At 35.0% G+C, this 25,828-nt stretch overlaps 3 protein-coding genes across 6 annotated transcripts; 1 reads left to right on the forward strand and 2 right to left on the reverse strand.

Moving 5' to 3' along the window:
- Positions 1 to 263: 263 nt before the first annotated feature.
- On the reverse strand, positions 264 to 5,553 carry LOC131661296 (F-box/kelch-repeat protein At3g23880-like). 3 transcript variants are annotated; one of them, XM_058930788.1, is made up of 4 exons: positions 2,847 to 5,553; positions 2,501 to 2,741; positions 1,229 to 1,699; positions 264 to 573 (listed from the first exon to the last, which is right to left on the reverse strand). In XM_058930788.1, exon 1 carries the CDS (start codon positions 5,502 to 5,504, stop codon positions 4,344 to 4,346), a length of 1,161 nt encoding a protein of 386 aa, XP_058786771.1. In that variant the 5' UTR covers positions 5,505 to 5,553; the 3' UTR covers positions 264 to 573; positions 1,229 to 1,699; positions 2,501 to 2,741; positions 2,847 to 4,343. The 3 variants fall into 3 exon arrangements, with proteins under 3 accessions (XP_058786771.1, XP_058786772.1, XP_058786770.1); XM_058930789.1 differs by lacking the exon at positions 1,229 to 1,699; XM_058930787.1 differs by having other exon boundaries at positions 1,229 to 2,741.
- A 2,930-nt stretch (positions 5,554 to 8,483) lies between these two features.
- LOC131657999 (uncharacterized) lies at positions 8,484 to 9,173 on the reverse strand. The gene has a single exon (XM_058927339.1). The coding sequence runs from the start codon at positions 9,171 to 9,173 to the stop codon at positions 8,484 to 8,486; it is 690 nt and encodes a 229-aa protein (XP_058783322.1).
- Positions 9,174 to 16,167: 6,994 nt separating this feature from the next.
- LOC131661297 (CLP protease regulatory subunit CLPX1, mitochondrial) lies at positions 16,168 to 22,110 on the forward strand. 2 transcript variants are annotated; one of them, XM_058930790.1, is made up of 15 exons: positions 16,168 to 16,990; positions 17,086 to 17,144; positions 17,286 to 17,395; positions 17,899 to 17,978; positions 18,549 to 18,599; positions 19,167 to 19,241; positions 19,318 to 19,395; positions 19,590 to 19,646; positions 20,019 to 20,089; positions 20,172 to 20,271; positions 20,375 to 20,479; positions 20,730 to 20,792; positions 21,141 to 21,263; positions 21,493 to 21,651; positions 21,731 to 22,110. In XM_058930790.1, exons 1-15 carry the CDS (start codon positions 16,430 to 16,432, stop codon positions 21,800 to 21,802), a joined length of 1,764 nt encoding a protein of 587 aa, XP_058786773.1. In that variant the 5' UTR covers positions 16,168 to 16,429; the 3' UTR covers positions 21,803 to 22,110. The 2 variants fall into 2 exon arrangements, with proteins under 2 accessions (XP_058786773.1, XP_058786775.1); XM_058930792.1 differs by having other exon boundaries at positions 16,853 to 16,990; positions 17,086 to 17,148.
- The last annotated feature ends 3,718 nt before the right edge of the window (positions 22,111 to 25,828 follow it).

The raw sequence follows: 25,828 nt of genomic DNA on the forward strand, positions 1-25,828 counted from the left end.
ATTCATAGGTTCTCCACGCAGATTTATCTGCTATACCAACATATATATATTAGATGCATTAACAAAATATAAGGGTGTATAATACACAAAGTTTCTTAGCAGTATTGTTGTCACCTGTCAATGCACAAAATTTCTTAGCAGTATTGCAGTCACCTGTCAATTCTAAAAATAGCACACATAAAAATCACAGTTAGCTAGCTGTAAATCCTTAAAAGTTCCCCGTGCTTTAACTTTCGGCTCCCTCGGAGACAAAAAGAGCGGAATTGCATTGTTTAACTATCATCATTTTATTAATTACTTATCTGATAATAACCAGCTAGATTAGTTATTCTGTAGTTCTAGTATAATTCACTACATCGATGTCTATTTTATATTTGAAGTCATACTAAATCACAACAAGCCCTCCATCATCAAGCTCATAAAACACCAACACTAATTCCTTCTTAAGGCTGTTAGGTGCAGCTGTAGAAGCCTTCCCACCGCCATACTTTGTAACAAAATCATCCTTCACACACTCCAGAAAAGCCACATGCACTTGCCTTCCAACCGATTCACCCGCAACAGCATAATATGCTACAAACACGATACTAAATGAGTGCAAGAAATTACTCCTTTTACACGACACCAAACTTCAAAACTAACCTCTAGATTATTGATTAATTATATCAAAGGCATAATAAAACACAATCATGAGTTTCACTGAAGTACAGCGATAACCTTATATATCACTTTTTGAAAGTCAAAATGGCGCGCATATATTGATATAACCAATTTCTAGATTATTGTTTTGTTCATAAAACTGTGTTTAGGACTACGGTTTCGCTAGAACAAGTAATAGGGTGCTCAACCAACATGCATCATATGCAATTAAAACATGCAGCAAGCACCGTATGCAAGCATTTATAAAATTAATTACACTGGAAAACATAAGTATGTACAGGTTCCATTGGTGGATCAATGCACAAATGAGAAGGCCCTGGTGGATCACTAAGATCTCTCCATCGACTAGGAGTAATTTGTCTACTTCTGATTTCCTTGTTAAAAATATTTAAATACAACTCGGTCTTATTTTTATGAGTACATTACAAAATATATCTAAATATACAAACTGCAGCTTTGACAAATGCAAGACAAGAAATCAAAAAGTTGTTTTTTTAATTATTTCTTGGTAAATTGAACCATAATTGATCAAATAGAAAAGAAAAGAAGTAAGCGACAAGTGACTTACGAGTTAGAGATGCCCTCTAAAGATATATTTTTTTGGCCCATCAAGCATGTACATGGGATCCTCCACTTGATAACCTCACATTGTTGGAAAGTCAAAAACTAGCTTCAATACATTATTTGCATCAGCTGCTTGGTGCCTGAGTAATTGTGGCTGATAAATTTCAGCCACGCTCAGTTGCATCTCTTCATCACCATCATTCTGTTCAGAATTAAAAGGAGTGGATTCCTACTTATTATTTAATGCATCAAACCCCTTTACATGTCTTTTCTTTTGAATTATGTTCTTGTCAATCTTGACAGAATACACTAAACCTTTAGAATTGATGTTTCCAGCGACTTGAGGAACTCCGATGCATTGGTTTAGCTTCAACCGTTTTGTAAAAGAAATGGTGAGAGGCAGCGACGGTAGTTCCAAAACAATGGTTGGTTCAATACAGATGAAGGCTCAAAGAAAGCGGAGCACAAATATCATCTTCATATATTTGTTGGAGGTCACAAAGAGTTGCAGAGGGAGGGAGAGGATTCAGAGAGAGAAAAAAGTGAAAAAAGAGTATAGGAAGGGAGAAAATATGGTTTGGATAGAGTAGATTAATATACTAGTGTAGAAAAAGGTAAAAAATAGAAGAAAAAGAGATGTATTTAATATGTAAAATGATAAAAATATTCTTGAATGTAATTTAATATTATTAATAGGAGTGTAAACGGATCAGAAAAAATCGATTACATCGACAATCCACTCAAAAGTTGTTATACTATAAAGCTAGCATCAAAGTAAGACTTATACAGCTGCATATCCCAACTATTAACAGAAAAACAGATTGCTAGCTATCACATACCTCTACTTTTTCAGGCATAAACAAACTTGGTTAATTAAAACCATTGAAGAGGGTGCTACATATAATTAGCCGAGGGTGCAGGAAATACTGGCTTTTGATACGGTTGGGTTTTCTGATTTGTGGTTTGTCTTGTAATGGTTTGTGGAGGAATGGTTTGGAACATTGTATCATATCATGTATCCTTATAAAACCATAACCATGCATTGTATAGTTTTACTTTTACTAATTGAATTAAAGTAAAAGATGCATCCATTCCACCCATGCATTCACATAATACTCATTTCAAAGTTCAAACAAGCTAAAACATACCCATACACCAATCCATCATTTTCCTTTATACCCATGGACATGCAAGATGGAAGGAAAAACACATGTATATGTATGTAGCATCATTGATATTTTGAGTAGTGTAAAGAACCAGTGAAAGATACAAGTACCTCATATTACTGAAGATGTGGATCCTGACACCAATTCAGCTATGTTAGCATCAGCATTGCCTGTTAGATTGTTTGTGCACTCTATTCATCTTGCTCAAACTCTAAGGAAGTGGGTACTTGAACCAATTCACTTATGTCAGCATCAACACCCATCAACACCGCCTAAGATGCGTCTTCCTGCTCTATCCAAACTGCAACCAATGTCCACTAGAGAGATGTGCCTTCAATGTTAGCCTTCTACCTGACAAACAATGTTGATTAAAGAGGCATAACATGAGCCAAAATATCATTTCACTCTTTCTCTTCAATTTCCACATAAACATAATTATCAAGATTAGAAACACACCTGTCTCTCGAGAAACCGTGGAAACCACAACCTTTTTTTGTGACTCTCAACCTCGAGAATCTTCCTTAGACACACTTGAAACACATTAGACTCAGAAGCAAAATATTCACCAAAAAACCTATCACGACATTGTCATCTTCAACGAAAATAAAGGAAAATGGAGGAAAAAATAAAAGCATTACTAAGCAAATCCCAATGAAAATAGAGGGTTATATAGTGCACAACGACCCCATCTAATAGAGAAACATATTCTTGACTATTTCCAAGATATATTTTACACTAAAACCCAAAGTACACACAATAACTCAATACAAGGAAATATTCCCAAGCTAGTCAATACATAGGACAATGATCTACTCTACAAGATTCCATATAATTAAAAGAGTGGAATGCATGCATTATGTGATAGACTTAACTTTCATTGATTGATAAATATAACATGAAAATGTATAGTAGTTTCTTGGTGCTGCTGTCAAAATGCCAAACATTTGGCAAAATGAGCAAGTCAAGTACAAAATTATCACAATTATAGATTTAAATTCAGCTCAAAGTATATTATGGATGAGTAGAACTAGTGTACCTTGAGAAAATATTTATTTGTAGAATTAGAATTTGAAGGATCTAGAACTTTTTCAGGATAGAGAAGTGTTTCCCAATGTTTGAACAACACCTACCTTTTTCAGAATTGTCTCAAATGGTCTAGAACTTTTTTCAACAACCTCAAAATCCTTGACAGAGAAGGTACTTCGACATCATCATCATCATCATAATCAAGGTCGATAAAGAAGCCTATGCATACGTCTGCAAGGGAAAAATCATCACTGCCTACAAAATCAGCGCATTAATCTCATGGGAAGGCAAAACAAGAGACTCAGACGAAAAAATCATGGAGAAGGTCACCGGCACAATCGAGATTCCTTACTTCTCCAATGAGAATGCCAACAAGGAAGAGGGTCTTTTGGGAAGAGGTTGAATGATGTAATGGTTGTGAAGGATTTCCTACTAGAACTTTATATAGAAACCACTTAACATAAATTTGTGCACTCACTGGGAACGTCATGATTAGACGAGATACACTAACATATTGGAAAGGAACCTGAGTTTGAGAAATTTGAATTTGGTGTGAAATACAAACACATGTCTAAGTTAGTTAGTTCCACTTGATTTTGATGAATTCATGAGCAGAGCATTTAGCTCCAAAACTAAGTCAATCTCAAAGTGTAATGCATAGATCTAGGTGGTGCAGAATATAATAAATTATGCTTCAGCATCATATCAAAGTCTGCAAAAATGTTTTATTATAACAAAGACGCTAAAGGCACCTCTAAAACCACAAGAAGATACAAAGACATACATCTAAATCATACTTATAATCTTTAAAAATATAATTATTGTGAAATATATAAATGTATTACAAGATGAGGGATTAAACAGCAATGACAAACATAAATTACAATAATCCATGAAATAGCGAGTAGAAAATAAAACATCCTAGCATTAAGAACAAGGTGAAATCAAAGTTTCAAGACAGACATTTAGGATGTTTGTAAACCTAGTAACCTTAAAAGTATCATTCTTTGGATCATAAACAACCAACTTCCTTTTCCAATCCTCTAGAGTTTCAAGCAGCAGTCGATCATCCTCAAAAATATACAATACCTTGTACAAGGCATAACACTTAGTAGGATGTTGCATATATGAAACGGAGAACAATTTAGTCCAAGAGTCTTGAATTCCATATTCCTTCATGACCCAAATATGATGATCAGAAATTAAGCACAAGCAATCCCTCAAGACAGACAATCTCAAGTAATCCGGACGGATCTCAGCATGATGAGGAGGCAAAAGCTTCCGATAAGAGTCGGTTCCCAAATCAAAAGAAACAATAAAGAGCAGGCCTTTGCGACGCCATTCAGTATAGGCCATCCAATTAATGGTACCACTTACAAATGTTCCGGGTTGTTCATCACAGACAGCACCAAAAGGAAAGCTCTCGGCGGTTTTCCATAAATTGGTGCCCAAAGTATGAACTTTTACTTTAGTTGTGTCAAGCAAGTTACCTTCGGTGTAGTAAAGAACAACCACTTTGTAATTATCAGAAACGCGGTCATAGCCGAAGCCGAAGGTGGTATAAACCTGGTTAAGAATTTGAGTATTTTCAAAAGGGGGAGATTCCTTGAACTTTCTAATAGAAGGATTCCACAATGCAACACAACCTTTACGTTTATCGCAGAGACAAAGGATGCCGTCACAAGAAGCAACGATGCTGTTGAAAGGAAGACGACGTGGTTTGACTTTAGTGGATAAAACCGAATCGAGTGGGTAAGAATTGTGAACCAACTCGTGGGGTTTATGTTCGTATGTGGCGTAATGGATGCGGCGAGTGGTTGAGAGGCTGAGGTGCTTTCTGGTGAAACTGCGATCGGAGATTAGAGAGTTCCAGGACTTGCACATGCATCGGAGCTGTACGAGAAGTTTCACAGGTAGCCTGCAGAAGATTTCAGCGACGAGATCGATAGGAAGAGTCGGAAGTGGATCATTGTTGATTTCCTCTGCCGTCGCCATCTTTGATTCCAACTCCGGCGCCAAATTAAGGTTTCTTCTTAAACGCAGTCGTTTTCGGTGGTTTTTTTTGTTAGGTAGATAGGTGGTAGACATGATTTTACTTTACTCCTCTCCTCTCATCTCATCTCATCATCTCTATTCCTTATTTATAGTAGTAATAAATTTTCAGATTTCTTAACAATATAGTGTAGTACCGTCCAAAAAAAGAATGTAGTATAGTACCGTCCAAAAAAAAAAACAATGTAGTGTAGTACTAGGTTACACATTTTTAGTAACAATAGTAAAAACTAGTAACAAATCCGTACATACGCACGGATTCTGATTTGATACGCGCATTTGTTTATATAATATATTTAATTTACATTAAAATTTTTGGACTATAAATACCATTCTTTGTATATAAAAATATTTAGATCAATACTATATTTTTTCCCGTATATAAATATTATTTATGTTTAGATATCATTTAAAAAATACTTGAATCAATAGTAAATTTTTGTATATAAAAATATTTAGATTATTAATAGATTTTTTCCGTGTACTTTTTTGGATAAAATTTTTTTGGATCATAAATACCATTTTTCATATATGAAAATATTTAGATCATTAATAGGTTTTTCTCATATACAAATATTATTTATGTTTAGGTATCAATTACATAAAAATATTTAGATAAATAATAATCTTTTTTGTCGTATACCTTTTTTGAATAAATTTTTTTTGGATCATATAAATATCATTTTTCGTATATAAAAAATTTAGATAAATAATAGATTTTTTCCCGTATATAAATATTATTTTTGTTTAGGTATCATTTACAAAAATATTTGAATCTATAGAATTTGACTATAAATAATAGTAGTATGTTACAATTAAATAAGTAATACACTTTTTCCCGTATATATATATATATATATATATATATATATATATATATATATATATATATATATATATATATATATATATATATATATATATATATATATATATATATATATATATATATATATATATATATATATATATATTTGTGAAATGACATCAATAAAAAATAACTTTTCTAATATTTAATTGTGCAAACATTATTTTAATTGTATAAATTTCATTAATGACATATATTAATATAATAATATTTTGAATCATATAAATTAATGTTAGTGATAAGTGATACCATGGCAACAACAACTTTCCTTCACTTTGTCAAACTATACCAACGAAACTCAAGACAACCATTTAGCAATTTCATTGGTGAAGAATCGTAAAATCAAATAGCTTTACCTCTTCAATGGCTTCGCGGTGGCTAACGAAGAATATCCGGTGGGATGGCGTCGAATGGATGGCGACTGGAGGAAAAGACCGGTAATCTCGTCAGAGAGGCCGGAATGGAGAACTGGGCGAACGGGTTATGAACGTCGGTGCCGTCAGTTGGAGGCCGTCGTCGATTTGGTGCGGTATGCAGAACTATGACATGGGGCTAAGATCGATCATGGCTGACTAAAGGCAGAGATCTGACTGCTTGCGGCGATGAGCATGGTTGACGAAGGGAGCCCCGTCGCGTGGCTGAACGGAACAGATGGCATTATCGGTGTTAACGGTAGAAGTTGTGAGTGATGTCTCCGTTTCCTACTGCATCAGATTTATACTTTTCCTTTTGTACCTGTTTCAAATTTTATGGATAAGCTGTTATGAGAAACAAGGAACAAAATACTATTATTGTTTGAAAATCATCTTCCTCTTTTTTTATTCACAGCCTACATGAGGTGTTGGATTTTATTGCTTCGTGAATGATGGTTTGAAAATTATATACATGACGGTTTATCGCATATTGGTAATAAGCATATGTTGGAAAATGTTGGTGTTGTAATGGTGTATGGAAATTTGTTTATGGTATAAACAAGGCTTTTTACATGTTTTGATGTATGAGTGGCTTATATAGTTATGGTTGTTGAAAGGTTAAACTGGTTTATGTTGTAACAATGATGGTGGTAAGAGTGAATGCTAGAAAAATTAAGGTGAAGGTAACTGTTATGTACGTGAGAGGGACTAAAATTTGGAGAGTAGAAGTTAGTGTCTCGTTGTGAATGAAAGGTGTTTTATATAAAAAAAAAAAAAATAGGTTAAGACAAATGTGGAAACAAAATTAAATAAAGGTGATCAAATCAAATTAAACAAGGAAATCAATCAAATAATTAGAATGACTAAATTAAAATTCACCAAAACTTTCCTAATTCTCTTTGCCACCAAAACTTTCCTAATTCTCTTTGCTTGACCACCAAGACAAGCAAATAAAAGGGAAAAAAAGTTAGAAATAGGATTCGAACTCGGGACCTTGCGCTCTTGTACACTTAAATCCTTACCGACTGGGCTATGTCAATTATTTGAAATAAAATGACATCTGAAAATATATGAGGGCAGATTTTGGGGTACAACAGATACATCAAAATTTTCAACAGAAAATTAAGAAAACTAAGAAATTAACAGCTAAAACAATGTCAACGGATCCATGTATCATTAGAATGGAATCAACGTTGCCTTCCACTTCATCCCACCAACGTTCCTTTTCTCCGGTCTCAGACGAGGTTCTTGTTCTAAGCCTCTGGATCCTTCTGATGACTTCGCCGGATTTGTACTCCCCCTCTAAAAAAGACATCAGAGTCCTCTTGAGTTGGTCGAAGGAATGGATGTTCCAAAATTTAACCGGCATGGAGAGTTTGACGAACAAGGCCTTATGCGAGACATTTTTGTGTTTGTGTTTAGGGTTTGTGTTTATGTTCGTGTGTAATAATACAACCCTAGAAACCCCAAATTTATAGAAGCCTTTGGTGATTGTGAACCATAGAATGTCTGTCACGGAACTTTCCGTAGATATATCCACGAAAAGGTCGTAGATTTCTCTGTTCCGTAGATGCACATACGGTAAAAACCTGTAATTTTCAATATCAGACCCTTCCGTAGATACATCTACAAAATTTTTGCTGTTAGTTTTTTTAACATAATAGAAGGCAGTAGCAACAGCAGTTTAAAGCACTAAAACATAAACACTTTAAAACACGTAAACACAAAAAAGGGTTATATTGCAATGTTATAGAGTGCATATATTACACTTTGAAAATAGAAAAATACATCAAAAGAACTCTCGCCGGCTAAATCTATTAGAGGTTCTATTATTGACTTTTCAGCATTTGATTCCTTTTTGATGTTGTTCGACCTTTCAAAATTGTGCATCCTATCCACAAAATGATCCGGCCACGTATCGGCAGCTTCAGTATGATGAAGGGCCCATTCCAGTGACGTAGGTGGTACGAGGCATCCCGGTTTCAAATAAACTTGCACAAAATGTTTTGATTTTGTGAGCCATCCAACACACATAGTATGATCATCAAAATTTATAGGAGGTGTGGTGCAGAGCGGAAAAAAGGTTCCCGAAAAACAATATCGTGTCAAATCAATGCATACCATGCCATATGCACATGCAATAAGATGTCCTATTTTTGTGAATCTCATCCATTTTGAAATCGGTGCGTAAGCATCCAAACAAGGAACAAAAGCTTCATTCACCGATTCAAATTTGATTTCGTCTCCAAATACCCCCATGTACGAGTCTTTATGGTTCATCAACTCTTCGATAAGTTCAAGACGGACAAGCTTATGGTCATCCTCTCCCTTACCAAGCAAAGCCAATACGGTCTGGAATCCACAATTACCGTCCCCAACCACATTGACGATCCGATCGATGTATTTGTGCATAAAAACTGGCATCTCGTCGATGAATGGAATATTTGGAGCAATATTGATAAGTGCCAAATTGTAGTTATTTTGTGTATATTTTTGCGGCACTTATCTTCTCCTTTTCCTCAATTTAGACGAGTTTTAGTGTATATTACATACAATACGTATACTTTGTATTTAATCGAGTTTTTGATTCATTTATGTACCGACTAATAGTTTTTCATTCATTTTGTAGGTATTTGAGCATGTATGGAGCATTGAGTAATAACGCTTCAAATATGCATTTGTGGATCAATAAAGGAAGAAGCAAATGAAGAAAATAAGAAGTTGCTTCTGGTGTGAGTCGCCCGGCGGAGCAATTGGCTCGTCGGACGAGCGTTGGAAAATTATGTCTTGCTTCTGCCTTGGGCCGCCTCTTGGTCGTCGGGCGGAGGAAGAAGGAGTCGCGGGGCGAAGCATTTCGTTCGCCAGGCGAAAGAAGATATTTTTCCAGCTTATTGACGTGGCAGAGGCTGTGTGGCCAGGAATAAAGGTTTCGCCGGGCGGAGCAATTGGCTCGCCGGGTGAAAGTCGCGTAGCAGATTTTTGTTTATATTTCAATTTCATTTCATTTGTTAGCGGATGGTTTTGGGAGAGGGTTTTTGTTCTCTCAACTCCATCAAACTCATTTCTTTGTAGCTTAGTGTTAGAAAACAACGAAGGATCTTGCAATTTGTGGATTGGGAGTGTATTCCTCATCAATTGGTGTTGACAAACCAAGAAATGTTTGTTTTCTCTTTCTCTCTTCTCTTTTTAATTTCCATTGTTGGGTGGTTTGTATGTATTTCCTTTGAACTCGTGTATATTTGTTGACTATTATGTTATATAACTCTTGCTTTCATATTTTTATGGATTATTGTCTTAGATTGTTGCTTTGTTGCTTTGTGTTTGAGTTGCTATAGAGATGTAGGGCTCTAATGCTTATCTAGGATGATTTTCTATTAACTTAATTGCAGAGATGGATTAGGTTGATAATCACTTAGTGTCAGTGCTTAATGCGTCTGAGTGGTCGTGTTTGTCTGAGAGATTGACATTTACGGGAAGCTCGGATTTCTCACGTGTTGTTTAGGTGTCTGAGAGATCGTCACTTAGATAATGTTGTGGGTTGTGTTGTTGACATGTGGTAATATTGATAGGTTACAAGTTGAGTATATTCGGTCAATAAGAACTAGTCTGTGAGAAGTTGATTATATTTCTGCTTGATAATTCTCTTCTATTGAGGAATGAATTCTTTTATGTTGATACATTTATTTTTGTGTTTTTATGCTTTAAACAAATTCAATCTAAACTCATAACTTTGGAAACTATTGAACGTCTGTTTGATATCACTAGTCCCTGTGGAGACGATAAATTCCCAGATAAATATTTCCAAAACTTTTGTTGCTTGCCGCTTTACCGCTCCAACAAATATGTATCTCTTCGATTGATGGAATTTTTGGAACAATATGTACCTCTTAAATTGATGTAAGTTTTGGGTCAATAGGTGTCGGAATCGAAACTTTTAGAGTAATAGGTTTAGGAGGAGGTTTGCTAATGCGAGCTCTTTTGTTTGAACCTTTTTTAGATTTAGGAGTAGGTGAGTCGGGAAAGAGTTTGTCGATGTACTCGTAATATAAAGGATCCCTTGTAGTCGAGTTGCCATTTGGCGTAGGCTTCACTTTCTTCAGAGCACCCTTTGTCTTAACCGATTGAGACGGCAGTTTCATGTCGGTTGTTTCAGGAAATCCAATCTTCCGCAATTGTTCTTTGATGTATAGTTTCATGTTGTCATCGGCCTTCGAAAACCTCTCTTGTATCGCCTCCAATTCAGAAGAAATAGAGATATTTGATTCTTCTTCGATGCAACCATCATCATCAAAACTAAGTCTCTTCCAATGAGGAATGACTTCATCCATTCTTATTGGCTCACTGAATCTCACCTTTTTAGCAACGACACAAGCACACGGTAGACCATACGTTCTAGTAATAGTTCAACCACACTTTGCGCTATCGCCACCAATGGTTTCACCGCATTTGGCCTCGTGAAAGATATAATTCAACCCGACCCGAGACATATTGTCGATCAATTGAGAGTAAAGGATGCCATCCTTAAATCGATGCTCCAACACCGTAATGCTTCAACCCAATGAGGTTTGTATCTCGTTATGTTGGTTAGAAATCATGAGATTTATGGTGTCCCAACCGCGACAAAAATCGCCCTTGCTATTACACAACCAATTTTTCAAAGTAGCATGTGCCTACTAAACTCTATTGGTGCTTTCAACGTATTTCAATAAATCGGGATTTTTTCACATATTTTCCGAAATTGCAATACGACATCGACATACAATTCTTTTATCGACGAACTTGCAATACGAGTCCATGCATCCATTATTTGGTCAACAATCACTCCGGGCTTCACCAATTTCCCACCTTTGATCTCTACTTGTTTCGTCCCCACAACGGGTTTAACCTTACTTCTCACAATACATGATATGTGATATCGACAAAGTAATGCATCGGAATAAGGAAATACCTCTGCAACCGCATTCATCAAAGCAGAGTCGCGGTCCGTAACAATCACCTTAGGCATCTCGACTTAGTTTTTCAAAAGTGAGCGACACACCTCCAATGCCCACAAAAAATTATCTTCTTTTTCACACTCCAAAAAAGCAAAACCAATGGCAAATGTCTTCTCGGTGGATGTAACATCGACTATCTCAAATAATGGGAGTCGATACGTGTTGGTCTTGTAGGTAGAATCGAGGATGAGCACTGTCGGGAAAGTGTTGAACAACTTTATCGAATCTGGACGAGTCCAAAAAATATCTCGGACCATAACCTTGTCATCGCAAGTTCTATACCGCGATACATATTTGTTAGCATCCAACATTTTCAACAATTGTTGCATCGCACTCCTATCTCCCCTACTCGTCTTATCATCAAAGTTAGCATGCTTTCACGATCATCAAAGTTTTCCTTGCTACTAAAGTCACCTCCGACATCTACCATCTTTACGACTACCCCATCAACAATTGTACAAACATCGACTAAAGGAGTTAATTCTCTTGGAATATTATCGGGGTGCACCATACTTATTTGGAAACAATTGAAAAAATAACACAGAATTACATAACTGCTGGAAAAAACAACTCAGTGATTGTTTCGTATATGCACCTACGAAAGTGTTATTCATCAACACGTTCCGTGGATGCATCTACGGAAGCAGCGTGACTTTTTTTGCAGAAAATTAGTTGCATAATGTGAACAATATAATTGTTGAAGATGGATATTTACCTGTAATTGAGTCTTCTCTTGCCCCCTTTGATATGTTGCACCAAAAAGTTGGAACTTTGGAGTAAAAAATGATATTGATGATGTAGGGTTTTTAGGGTGTGGAATATGGATAGTTTGAAGAAATGAAACAATGAGGGAGTGATCATGCTGGTTCAAGCTATATCAGACACTTCCGTAGGTGCATCTACGGAACAGCCTAGCGCCAAGCTGTTCCGTAGATGTACCTACGAAACAATCCCTGAACTGATTTTATTTATATTTTTCCCCATATATACTAGTTTATTTTACTTCCGTAGTAACATCTACGGAAGAAAACAAATTTTTTTGAAGAAATTGGGTGCTTCCGGAAGTGCATCTACGAAAGCTGAGGGCAAAAATGAAATTTCACGCGGTGTGTAAGAGATCCAAGGGGTGGATTGAGAAATTCATAACCAAAAACCGGGAACAGATAAAGGAAATTAAAAAAAACGATAGAGGTGTTTGATTCCTTCCCGCAAACCCGATCTAATATCTAATCTAATCTATTACCAATCTATTAAAATTGAAGTACCTGAAATTCCAAGTCTAACCTTCTGATTAAATGTTATAACTTTTCTTATTCCAAGGATAAAAGAGACTAATCAATGTTATGCTGTTACCATATTCATTTGGCATTTAATTTTACTGACGTGTCAATCCATCACAATTTGATACATTATTTTTTATTTATTTATTTGATTTTTGGTTTATATTTGATTTGTTTGATTATTTGATTATTTTTTTTGATATTTTTTTGATTATTCACGATTCATGCATGAAGAAGGAACTGGAATAGACTCTATTATGGCCAAACTAATTTGGTATATTATTCAATGCAGAATTTGAAAATACCCACACTTATTGCTCCACTACACTACACGATTAAATGCATCTCATAGGAATTGGAATAGACTCTTTTGATATTCACATATCACAACTTCTCATATCCATTCTCCTAGAATAGATTCTTTTGATATTCACATATCACAACTTCCCATATCCATTCTCACAACTTCCCATATCATATTCACATATCTCAACTTCCCATATCCATTGTCCTACACGATTAAATGCATCTCATAGGAATTGGAATAGACTCTTTTGATATTCACGTATCACAACTTCCCATATCCATTCTCCACAATATATGGAACCATTCTAAATCCTTACTCTTTCACGTATTTAGCTTCCCATATTCTTCATCACCACATTTTCATTCTCTGTGTCCAGTTTAATAAAGTTTTTGTAACAGGTCTAAATTAACATCAGTGGTGCGACCGATTGAAGTTGTGAAGGACATCAACGACTCAAAGGATTTGTGGAAGATTGCTGATCGTTGTAAACAATGTGAACTGTGACAAGTTCCTCTAACAAACGACACTTGGAGCTCATTTTGCTTGATTCAAATATATAAAGATTATATTTTTTAGATGTTTATTGGAAAGCAATCTTTGGTGTAGAAATATTGAGAAGCAATTGGCTGCAATGTGGCTATAGCAGCTGCAGAAATATAAACTCTATCCATTTATATTTTTTTATAGGAAGAATGTTAGGAATTATTGAAATATAAACTCTATCCATTTATAATTTTTTATAGGGAATTATTTTATGTTGGTCACACACTAATGTGAAATAGACAATCATGTATAAGTTACCACGAGTGTATACACCATTATTGTTTTATTTGCAAAAGATTTTTTTTTTAATTTATAAACGAGAATAAATTACTAATATATTTATAAATGGGAATAAGTCTACTGATATATTTACAACCGAATTTTTATTTTCCCCTAAAATTGTTTTGTTGGACTCTCCTAAACACTTGGTCTGCATCCTGGTTCCTATTGACCAATACTACCTTTGGACCATTTCGACTACCCTGAGTATGGGTTGTTCGACAGGTTGGGACATAACCCGTTATTGCACTTGGTTATTAGGAAAACCTTCATTGTTTGCAACTTCTTGATTTTTGAATGACCCCAACTGCTTGGATTTAAGTGACCATTTGAACAGGAACTTGGCGAGCACCAAAGAAATCAGGAATTTGACCCATTTGATGCGCCAATTATTGGTAAGTTTGGTCTGTGTTTTAGATTAGAGGATTAAACATGGTACCAAATTGTTACGTAAGCATGTTAACAATATTGTGATTACTATCATACTTTGGTTGCCTCATATCCAAGAGGAAACTAGTAGTTAATGATGGCATAACCTCAGGGACATATCCTAATCCTCCTTGGGGTTGTGCCATTCGACCAGGATTACTAATAGCAGATCCTGATGGTAGGTATTAATTAAGAGGAAATACAATAATCATTTCATTATCTGCATACATAAATGCATCAGTTTGTAGGTCTGTCATCATTGTAGTTGACATCCAGTATGAATATTCCCTACTTCCAGGCGGGGTAGCATAAAACTTGGGAGGAAAGAAGACTTAGGGTCTCCTATATTAGTTTGTGTACCATTGGGAAGATTTAGAAAACTAGTTGCTTGTGGTGGGGGAACCACCACCTCTAGAAACATCTTCATAATTGACATTTGACTTATAACAGGAACGGTTACTCCAACAGACGTTTGAGTTTCTGCACCACCAACCGTCAAGTCGATTGATTGTTCTTCTACATTTGGAGCGTCGTTATGGGGAAGAGAAAGATTGTTTGACGATTGACGAGTCATCTCAAGAATTTTACCACTCCTTAGATGCATAAACACCCATACATTAAAAATATTGCTATGAAGAACAGAATGAACAATAAAAGCACAAACACTTTTTTGCAAAAGTTTAAATTTCTTGCACAAAAGAGTCCCACTGGGCGTGTCAATTTGCTTAACAGTATTTCTAGTGAAAAAATCACAAGTTTTAGTTTACTTAAGTGATTAAACTCGAAAGAAATTCTAAGGACGCTTTATGCACACAACCTACTCCTCAAGAAAACAACAACTTCCAAACACTCCAGCCACTATTAGAGTTTGACCTAACGTATTCTTACAAAACCGATTTGTAAGGTGTGTAGTGTCACTCTATATAAACTCTTTCGAAAGCTTATCTTTAATCAATGTGAGACTTGAGATTTTCCCAATCTACCCCCTCACACACAATTGTCTTTTAGGCTTGGTGTGACCTAACTCATTATTATAAAATCGACTTGTAAAGTAATAGGTGTCTCTCTATATATAACCAATGCAGAGCTTAGGATTTTCCCAGTAACCACAAATCCCTTTTTATCCATTACAACCGCGATCACTCTGAATCCATCCCAACCACAACAATTCTAGACCCCCTCCTTCAATAACTTAACTCAAATTACTGTCCAGTCATTCTAGTTTTGAGCGGAACATATCAAATTATGGTAGTGCGACAATCAATGACTCGTTTTTTGATGAAGCCCTTGCAATCTTCATTCATCCAAGAGTATTTCAAAAGATTAAACGACAGAAAATACCTACTCAATATAAAACTAACAACCACTTTCAACATCCCACTCAACATCAACTAGTTTTTTTTTTAAATATAATTTTGCTATTATTATAGACCAAAAGAAAGAAGAAAAGTACCATTTTTTTAAACTAGTATTTTTTTGTGTGACTAATTTAAACTAGTATTTTGAACACCAACCATTGTAAATCCAAAAAACCATTTGTGAAAGTATATTTTGAACATCAATCACTCTAAAACCAAAAAACGAGAACGGATAAAGGAAATTAAAAAAAAAAAAAAAAACCGATAGAGGTGTTTGATCCCTTCCCGCAAACTCAATTCTCTTAATAAGACAACACTTTTTCTCTTCAAGACACAATTCCGATTTCATTCATCCACACACAACACAACAACATCATATTCAACCTCAACCAAACACTACCCACGAATCCATGTTTTTTTTTCTTTCTATCTGACATAAAATCAAACACCTAACAGTCACAAATCAAATCAACCTTGTTCCATTTCATCCATGGCTGCTGCTGCTGCGTTTCGATCGAAGCCTTCAAACTACAAAGATAAAGCAACCCTTGCGTTATCTCAGTTGCGGTACTTCGCTTTCAACTACACAAACGCTGGTAATTCTCACTCTCCACCTCGCTCACCGTTAATCAACACTCCTTATCACTTCACTTCCTTCAAACCCCTTTCTCTCCGTGGCGATTTTGCTCACAACAACCAAAAGGGTCGTAGTAGCACCGCTCATTTCGATGACTCTACCACACCCGATCAAAACCCTAATCTTGTTCCTTATGATAGAACGGCTTATAGGGTTCTTGTTTCTTCGTTTGGGGATCCTCCTGAAGTTTGGTCCGGTGCTGGAATTGTTGTTCGCCCGGGGAATTCTGGTTATGATGTTTCTGGTGGCGGTGGAGGTGGTGGTGGCGGTGCTAGCTCCGGTGGTGATTCTGGGTCGGCGAATTTGAAAGATGGGTGTTGGGGTGGGTCTAACTTGGGAGGTAGTTTCCCTACTCCGAAGGAAATTTGTAAGGGGCTTGATAAGTTTGTAATTGGACAAGAGAGAGCTAAGAAGGTGCGTGTGTAGATTTTTTTTCAAAGCTTTTTCTTTTCACTGATTGATGATTGATGATGGTTTTGTTAATGTTGTAACCTCAATTGGATTTGTAGGTGCTTTCTGTGGCAGTTTATAATCACTATAAGAGAATCTTTCATGAAAAGTCCATGTGGTTGGTATATTACTTCAGCATGTGTTTATCCTTTCATTAATTTGATGCACACACTTTTTTACTTTTGGTTTAAACTCTTCGATTGTATTTAGGGCTACTGTTTTTTTTTTCTTTTCATGTTCTTACTATTTGGAATGTTAGGCCTGCAGGAGATTCAAGTAATGATGTTAAAACTGATGTTGTTGACGACGATGATGAAGAAGTTGAACTTGAGAAAAGTAATATCCTTTTGATGGGGCCAACAGGATCAGGTAAATTAGTTTTTACCTTCTAAACTCTAGAGTGTAATCCGTACTTACAGCTCTGTGTTGTCATGTTTTAGTGTTGTAAGATGTTAATCTGCGATGCTTTTGTTCTTTGAATCTCAAATTTTTGTAATGGATTTAGTTGACTGTCAGCGGCCTAGTCTCATTTAGTTGCACTAGCAGTGTTGAATATTGCCCATGGCAGATATCAGTGGCGTTTTTTGGGCTAGCCTCATCGGTAAATATGGGCTGATATTGCGGGTTTTTCTCTGCCATGGGCTACCATCTGCCATCGACAACACTGTGAACTAGTATATTATTGAATTTTTATGCTGAGCATTGGTTTTGAATTCTCCCGTGAAATCGTCATTTTTTTTTTGAAATAGATAAGGGAGTTAATCAAGTTTGAGACTTTTGCTTTTTCCATCATCATTTCTTTTAAAAATTGTTTCCTTGATTCTCCTGGCTACCAGTTTAACTTGTTTTTCTTTATGTTGTTTCAAGGACAGGGAAGACATTACTTGCTAAAACCCTGGCTAAGTTTGTAAATGTTCCCTTTGTTATTGCCGATGCAACTACACTCACTCAGGCAAGTTAGAAGGCTTTATTCTTGTTTTTTGATTTATTTATCATAGGCTTTATTCTTGTTTTTTGATTTATTTATCATATGTTGAAGTGAATTAATAAAACATAAAATTGGAACGGGAAGAGGAAAGAAATTGTTTGGACTTGGGAGTTTTTTTCTTTTCCTGTTGAAACACTTGTAATGTTCCACATAGGCTGTAATTTTCCATGATAAAAAAGAAGAAAAATGTGCATGTTGATGCCATCCCTATCCTCTAATCTCATGTACTTAAAAAGTGTAGACAATTTATTCAAATTCTAAATGAAGCCTAATATAGATATGTGCTGGAAACATTTCCTTGTCAAACTAAAAGGGCACTAAAGGTACTGTAGGGGATTATTTCGTTTCCTTGTCAAACTAAAAGGGCACTAAAGGTACTGTAGGGGATTATTTCGTTTCCTTTTCTCAATGATTGGAATTTATATGACAGTTATTCAGTATGTATTCTTGTATTTATATTATTTTCAGCTTAATTTATATTATGTGAAAGCTATATGTTTTGTGTTGGTCTAGCTCTAACATCACCTTTTGCAGGCTGGTTATGTTGGAGAAGATGTGGAGTCCATATTATACAAGCTCCTCATGGTAAATACTTTGATACTATAGTAATGTGGATTCTTAAGTTCTTTAGACAACCCAAACAAGACTAATGATACTGTATCCAATCTTTGAGTTTCTTTTTGCTATTTTAAAAAAAAAACTGTAAATTTAAATGGAAAATTAGATTGGTATTTATTCCTTGCTTTTTAATGTTCTTAAGCCTTAACCAATATCCATGACCAATGTCTTTTCATATCTACATATCAATGGAACATTAACTGGGTTTTAAAGGGTTTAATGTGTGATTCCTTGGCTAGAACGTAAGGGCTTCAATTCTTATATTTTTATGAATTGAGCGTATTGAATGCGTACTTGTACTAATGCATGCTATTGCTAAATTTTCTTTGTTGTTGGGAATAATTTTCTTTTATTGCTCCCTGCATTATTTTTTAAGTATGTTTTTTCCATGCTCTATCAATTGTAAAAAAAATTAGTTGGTTTTTCTTCCGTGAAATCATGGAACTAGCTTCTGTTTGATAAAAGAAATATAAATTAGCTAACATAGGCATACCAAATTGTGGTCTGAATCAACAATGCATACATTTATTTCAGGCTGCAGATTATAACGTGGCAGCTGCTCAGCAAGGCATTGTTTACATTGACGAAGTTGACAAGATTACCAAAAAGGTTCTCCATTATTATCTCTAATTTCCCTTCCAACTATTATTTGTCCACTTTTCTAAGTCACTTCTTGGCATTTCAGTCGGAAAGCCTTAATATCAGTAGAGATGTCTCTGGTGAAGGTGTTCAGCAGGCATTACTGAAGATGCTTGAGGGAACGGTTAGTTTTTTTTCTTCATAATTACCAACACTAAAAAAACTAGATAATTGGATTTAAAATTTTATCAATCTGCTTCCAACGTGAAGATGAAACAAAAGTCTTAAGATTGCTGAAGTGTGCCTGGTTACTATTTTTAATTTAGTATTTTTAGCAGTCCATTGTATGTTGATGTTGTTGCATTTTGTCCAATCCAGGTTGTCAATGTTCCCGAAAAGGGAGCTCGAAAGCATCCAAGAGGTGACAATATTCAGGTATGTGTACATTATTATTCTATATTCTTTATGATTTACAGTTTTAGGTATTTATTTGCTTGTAGCCTGTAGGGGTTATCAGATATATTCATGGAATTGATAAGTGGGCGCAGTCATATTTCAATATTTAAGAATGTTAATTGTTCAAACCTTTAAAATAAGCTTGACTGATCTTTTTTGTTCTTTTAAGATTTATCCACTTCTCTTTCAGTTTGTGTATACATATATAATTTCTGTTTGTTTATACATATATATGCATTTGAACATTCTGGATTGGTTGAATTTCATATCTGATATTCTTCTAAATTGCAAAGAGCCGTTTGTAGTTTTCATTTTATTTATTATTGTTGTGCCATCTATGTCTTTTCCCAGATTGACACAAAGAATATACTTTTCATTTGCGGAGGAGCCTTCATTGACTTAGAGAAAACAATTTCTGACAGGTTGAACAAACCTGAAAATTTCATTGCATTAGTGTTGTAATATGGTATGTGCAGTGTTGTAAGTCTATTTTTCTCCTTTCAGGCGCCAAGATTCTTCTATTGGATTTGGAGCACCTGTACGTGCAAAGATGAGAGCCGGCAGTATCACAGAGGCAGCTGTTGCATCATCCTTATTAGGAACTGTAAGTTTCATGTGACCGATCTTGTAAGCATACTGGCTTTTAGTACTAATCAACTAATTTGAAGTTGAATTTATACATCATTGAAAATTATTATTTGTGACAGGTTGAAAGCAGTGATCTTATTGCATATGGCTTAATTCCTGAATTTGTTGGACGGTTTCCTATTCTTGTCAGTCTGTCAGCTTTAACTGAAAATCAACTCATTCAGGTGGGTTTTATGTGTAACTTTTGTGCTTGGTCACTCAATTTTTTGTACCTGTAATGCTTTTCTCATTTGGCTGTTTTCACAATTGAATGAAGTGGATTGAGTATTTTTTGTGGATAGTGAAATTGAATTGGTTGGTGAGGAAGTTGGATTTAAAGTGTTCTGTTTACTCAAATTATGTCCTTATAAGTGCTTATTTTTTTGAACTTTACAAGTCACTTTTCTTGTTACCTGATAGCAGTAATTTCTGTAGGTCCTTACAGAACCGAAGAGTGCTCTAGAGAAGCAATACAAGAAGACATTCAAAATTAATGGAGTAAGTTTCCACGAAGCTCCTAGTTTGTTGTATATTTTACTACCGACAAGTTTTCTCTCCAATACCAAACCAGTATCTCTAACTCTCAAAATATTTACATCCGTTGAAGAACATGAAGCTACAATGCAACCTAACATTATATCCTGACCCTTAAGCTTAATACATTAGGTCTGGGTCTTTTCACTTATAAATAAATTTATACCTGTTTGTTTATGATCATTTTAATGATGATCGAGGATTAACCAAATAAAAAGAATAATGGAATTGGTTGCTTATTTAGATTGTGAATTGTTGGCATACGGATATGGCTGTTCTGACAACAAAATTTGTTGTGTACTTCTTTTTCAGGTGAAACTACACTTTACGGAAAATGCTCGCAAATCAATTGCAAAAAAAGCAATGTCTAAAAATACTGGGGCTCGGGGCCTACGTGCAATAATAGAGAATGTTTTAGCAGATGCCATGTATGAGGTATGTATGCTTGTTTTATTTTCTTGAGATGAATAATATGTTCATAGTGTAAAATGGAGTGAAGGCGTTGCCTCTGATGTCAGAGAGGGTGCTCTATATCAAAGACAACTAAACATAATAACACAGCCACACTCCAACATCTATCTCATGGTTGATTGTAATGTTCCGAGTGTAGTTGAAGCTAGGTTAAACAAAGATGATTTGCTTGATTGGATCAATTTTTGTGCAGATTCCCGATGTCAGAACAGGCGACGATGTTATAGATGGTGTTGTTGTTGATGAAGACTCTGTTGGACTTGGAAGTGAAGGCCTTATGAAAGGCGCTAAAATCCTTTATGGTAGAGGTGCATTGGATCGTTATCTTTCCGGGGAGAAGAACGATTCAGAGGTGTGTATAACATGAATCTTGTTTCTTTCCCGTTATTATCCCATTAAAATCTTAATCATATTTGTTTTCTGTATTATAGACAGTGGAGATTTCCGGTGGAGGAGATCAAGAAGCAGAAACAGAACTTCCTTCCATTGTTGCCAGCATGTAATCAATCCTTTGCTGGTATTCATTGTAGTTTATCTTTGTACATAATAACTAGTTGATACATTTAATAAAACAATATAAAGGGTAAGTAGATTCAGATTGCCCCACATGGATTGGGTCGAAATCAATGTACTATAAGAGTAGTTTCAAGAGTGGCCTCCCGAGGTTAGTTTCACAAAAGCACAAATCATAGTGAGAATACCTTACTCATTGATGTAGTTTTGGGGCAACACTGGTGGAAGGGACTAAATGTATATCACTCTATAAGATTCCTGTTCTTTATTTTGTTATAAACTCGGCCATTTGACTTAACTTATATTGAGTAACAGAGCAAATCCTATAGGTTCAATAAACCATTTTGTTTTTTTGGACTACATAAAACATCTGACAATTTCAAGTTCTTCTATTCAACATTTCATTCATATAAAAATAAAGTAGGTGGCCATCCCCATCAATGCAACGATTTTATGACAATTAGTTATTATTTTTAAGAAAGCAATATGAGTTGCTTCAGACAGAGAATCAAGGTGGTTGAATTTTTATTATTATTGAAGTGCGAGATATCACTAGTCAACAAGTTTAAGAGAAAGTCATGAGATCATTACCTTCCAAGTTTGACTATATTATAGGTGCAAATAAAAAAAAAAAACAAAGATACTTCAACCATGACTCTTGTGATATTTAGTAAAAAGAAGATATTTGGTTCAAATCATAAGTTGATCTTAAAGGCTTCTATATCAAAGAATTGGATCTTTTAAATCAACATGAAAGTTGTTTTTTTTTTGGTTATTGTTTTTTGATAAGCAACATGAAAGTTGTTGATATTAAGTGTTATTAAGCAGTAGAATCAAAGGATAATGAGCAACTATGGAATTTTAATCTTCTAAAAACAGTATGCATGTGGATGTTTTTGCTAGAGTGTGAACAACTATGGAATTTTAATCTTCTAAAATACAGTATGCACGTCATGTGGATGTTTTTGCTAGAGTGTGAACAACTATGGAGTTTTAATCTTCTAAAAAATAGTATGCCTATACGTGGATGTTTTTGCTAGAGTGAGAACAACTATGAAATTTTAATCTTCTAAAAAAATAGTAGGCCTATATGTGGATGTTTTTGCTAGAGTGAGAACAACTATGGAATTTTAGTCTTCTAAGAAATAGTATGCCTACCGTGGATGTTTTTGCTAGAGTGTGATGCAATAACTTGATTCTCGTTACAATGGAAATGCTTTAATATAAGCTTCAATACAAAAAAGAATTGTTACTTGCAAAGCAAGTAACTCTTCAAAATGCCTTAATATAGGCATCAATACAAAAGAGACTTTGCAAAACCAATAACTTTTCAAAGAATGCTAACTAACTTGTGATTTGTAATACAAGTCACATCAAAATCTATCCTACTCAACAAAGCATAACAGACAATACCCTAATATGAAATTACCAGAATTCAGATTAAGGAAACAAGCAAACAATTATAAAACAACTAATAAATCTCTTTTGATTGACATACTCTCAACTTTGATTTTAAAGTAGAAAACTAATCTAGCATCAAAGGCTTTGTCATGATATCAACAATTTGATCTTCTTTGTTGCAATGAAATAGTTCTATATATCCCCATCTCTTGTGAGGTCCTTTAGAAAATGATATCAACATCAACATGTTTGTATCTCCCATGCATTATGAGATTCTTTAAAAGTTTTATGGTAGAATTGTTATCACACAATATTTTTGTGACATGCTACTGAGCTTGTTCTAGTTGATAAAGTATTTTTCGGAAACATCAAATGCACTAGCCTTTTCATGCGTGAAATAAATACACCTCTTTATACTAAAATCATCTCTGGATGATATGAAATACCTGTTTCCACCATTTGACTCAGGTTTGATAGGCCTACAGATATCTAAATGAATGGGTTCAAGCTTTATATTGGCTATTGATCACTCATCATTTCTGCTATAATTATTATCCTTTTTGTTGGAAAAATAACAAACATGGAGAAAAATGAGGAACAAAATAACAACACAGGAGATTAACGTGGAAACTCCAAAACCGGAGAAAAAATCACGACCGTTGTTTAATGACAACCAAAGAATAACACTATGTGAAAATAGTTACAACATATAGACTACCCTCAACCACTCCAAAGTCCCAATACACCCGCACTCTTCAAAGCAAATATTTAACTACCCCTCACAACACTCTAAAACAAGAGTATAAGAGAAAATAAAGAAAATCAAATACAAGTTTAAAGTGCTTTTGATTGGTGCATCTTGAAAAGAAAAACTTGAATCCTATATATAGTTTTGGACTCTCTTTTCCTTCACAAAATAAGCGATGTGGGACTTCTTCAACATATATATATTTTCAACCAAACCCAACAATCTCCACCTAAATTGAAAATAATACATTAACTTTCATTGTCTTCACCGACAACCATACTCCACCATAAAGAGTATAGTCACTTGAAGCTACACCACTCCAAGAATTTTCACATTGTCTTCACTGACAATCATAGGTTTAAAAACTATCATAGTCTCTCATGAAAAATATATTTCACTTGAAGCTAAATCACTCAAAGAATTTCACATTGTCATCACCGACAATAATATAATTTATCACGAAGAATAAATTTCACTTGAAGTTAAACCACTCCAAGAATTTCACATGTCGAAACTAGGTTGAAAACTTATGGTGTAACTTCCTTGTTGGTTGGAACCTCTTCAACCACCGGCATAATCTCACAACACACTTTGCATCAATTCTCATGTGTTAATCCGCTAGCAATAACGTGCCCTTTTCCATGACAACGAAAATGTCATGACGACACACTTCTCACTTTTCAAATAAGATCATCATCTCTCACAGCGAGAGAGACATTGCTAGTATTTGACTCAGTTCTTCTCTGATACTGCCCCATCGGAACACTTATATTTTATATGTCCAATCTTTCCACATTTCCAACATTTCACACCGGTTTCATTGTTTTTCTTCACATAAGGCCTTCCTCTAGCAACCAACACTGAGTTTGATGAAGTATTATCCCCACCCTTCAATCTTCTTTCTCCAAAAATAATTTTACTAGCAACTTCTTCATAACTCAGAGTTTCCTTCCCATATATCAAAACAGGTTTAATATGCTCATAGGAAGATGGAATAGACCATATGAGTCTCAAAGCTTTATCTTCATCATCATCAATCTTGACTCCAATGGTTTCTAATTCAGAAACAATATCATTTAGAACACTTAGATGATCATATACTTTTGTATGTTCATCCATACGCAAGCTATAAAACTGCTCCTTCAATAACAACCAATTTGATATACTCTTTCCTTGATACAGTCCTTCAAGTTTCTCCTAAAACTCTTTGGTTGACGACGTACCAAGAACATTCACAAGAATATTCTTAGCCAAAGACATGCGGATTGTACTAAAAGCTCTCAAATCTAATTCCTCCATCTTTTCCTTGTCCATGTTGGAAATGTTTCCTTTCAACGCCTTGTGTAAACCTAATTGTATCAAAACATCATTGACTTGAATTTTCCACAAGCCAAAATTGATTCTTCCATCAAATTTCTCTAAATCAATCTTCACTGCACTTGAAAAACTTAACATTGCAGCCAAAATCCTTCTTGCAGCAAAATAAAATTTTCTCAACCAACACAGAGTATAAAATTTATTTTCTGATGTGAAAGATCAGACAAAACTACAACCACATAGCATACTAAAATTTATACCTCACCAAATCAAGGCTCTTGATAGCACTTGTTAGGAAAATAACAAACATAGATAAAAAGGAGGAATAAAATAACAACACAAAAGATTAACGTGGAAACTCCACAACCGGAGAAAAACCATAACCATTGTTAAATGACAATCAGAGAAAACTGCGTGAAAATTTTTACAACACATAGACTACCCTCAACCACCCCAAGGTCCCAATACACCCGCAATCTCCAAAGCAAATATTTAACTACCCGTCACAACACTCTAAAACAAGAGTATAAGAGAAAATAAAAAAAATCAA

Source organism: Vicia villosa, linkage group LG3, assembly GCF_029867415.1.
Source record: "Vicia villosa cultivar HV-30 ecotype Madison, WI linkage group LG3, Vvil1.0, whole genome shotgun sequence".
Taxonomy (NCBI): domain Eukaryota; kingdom Viridiplantae; phylum Streptophyta; class Magnoliopsida; order Fabales; family Fabaceae; genus Vicia; species Vicia villosa.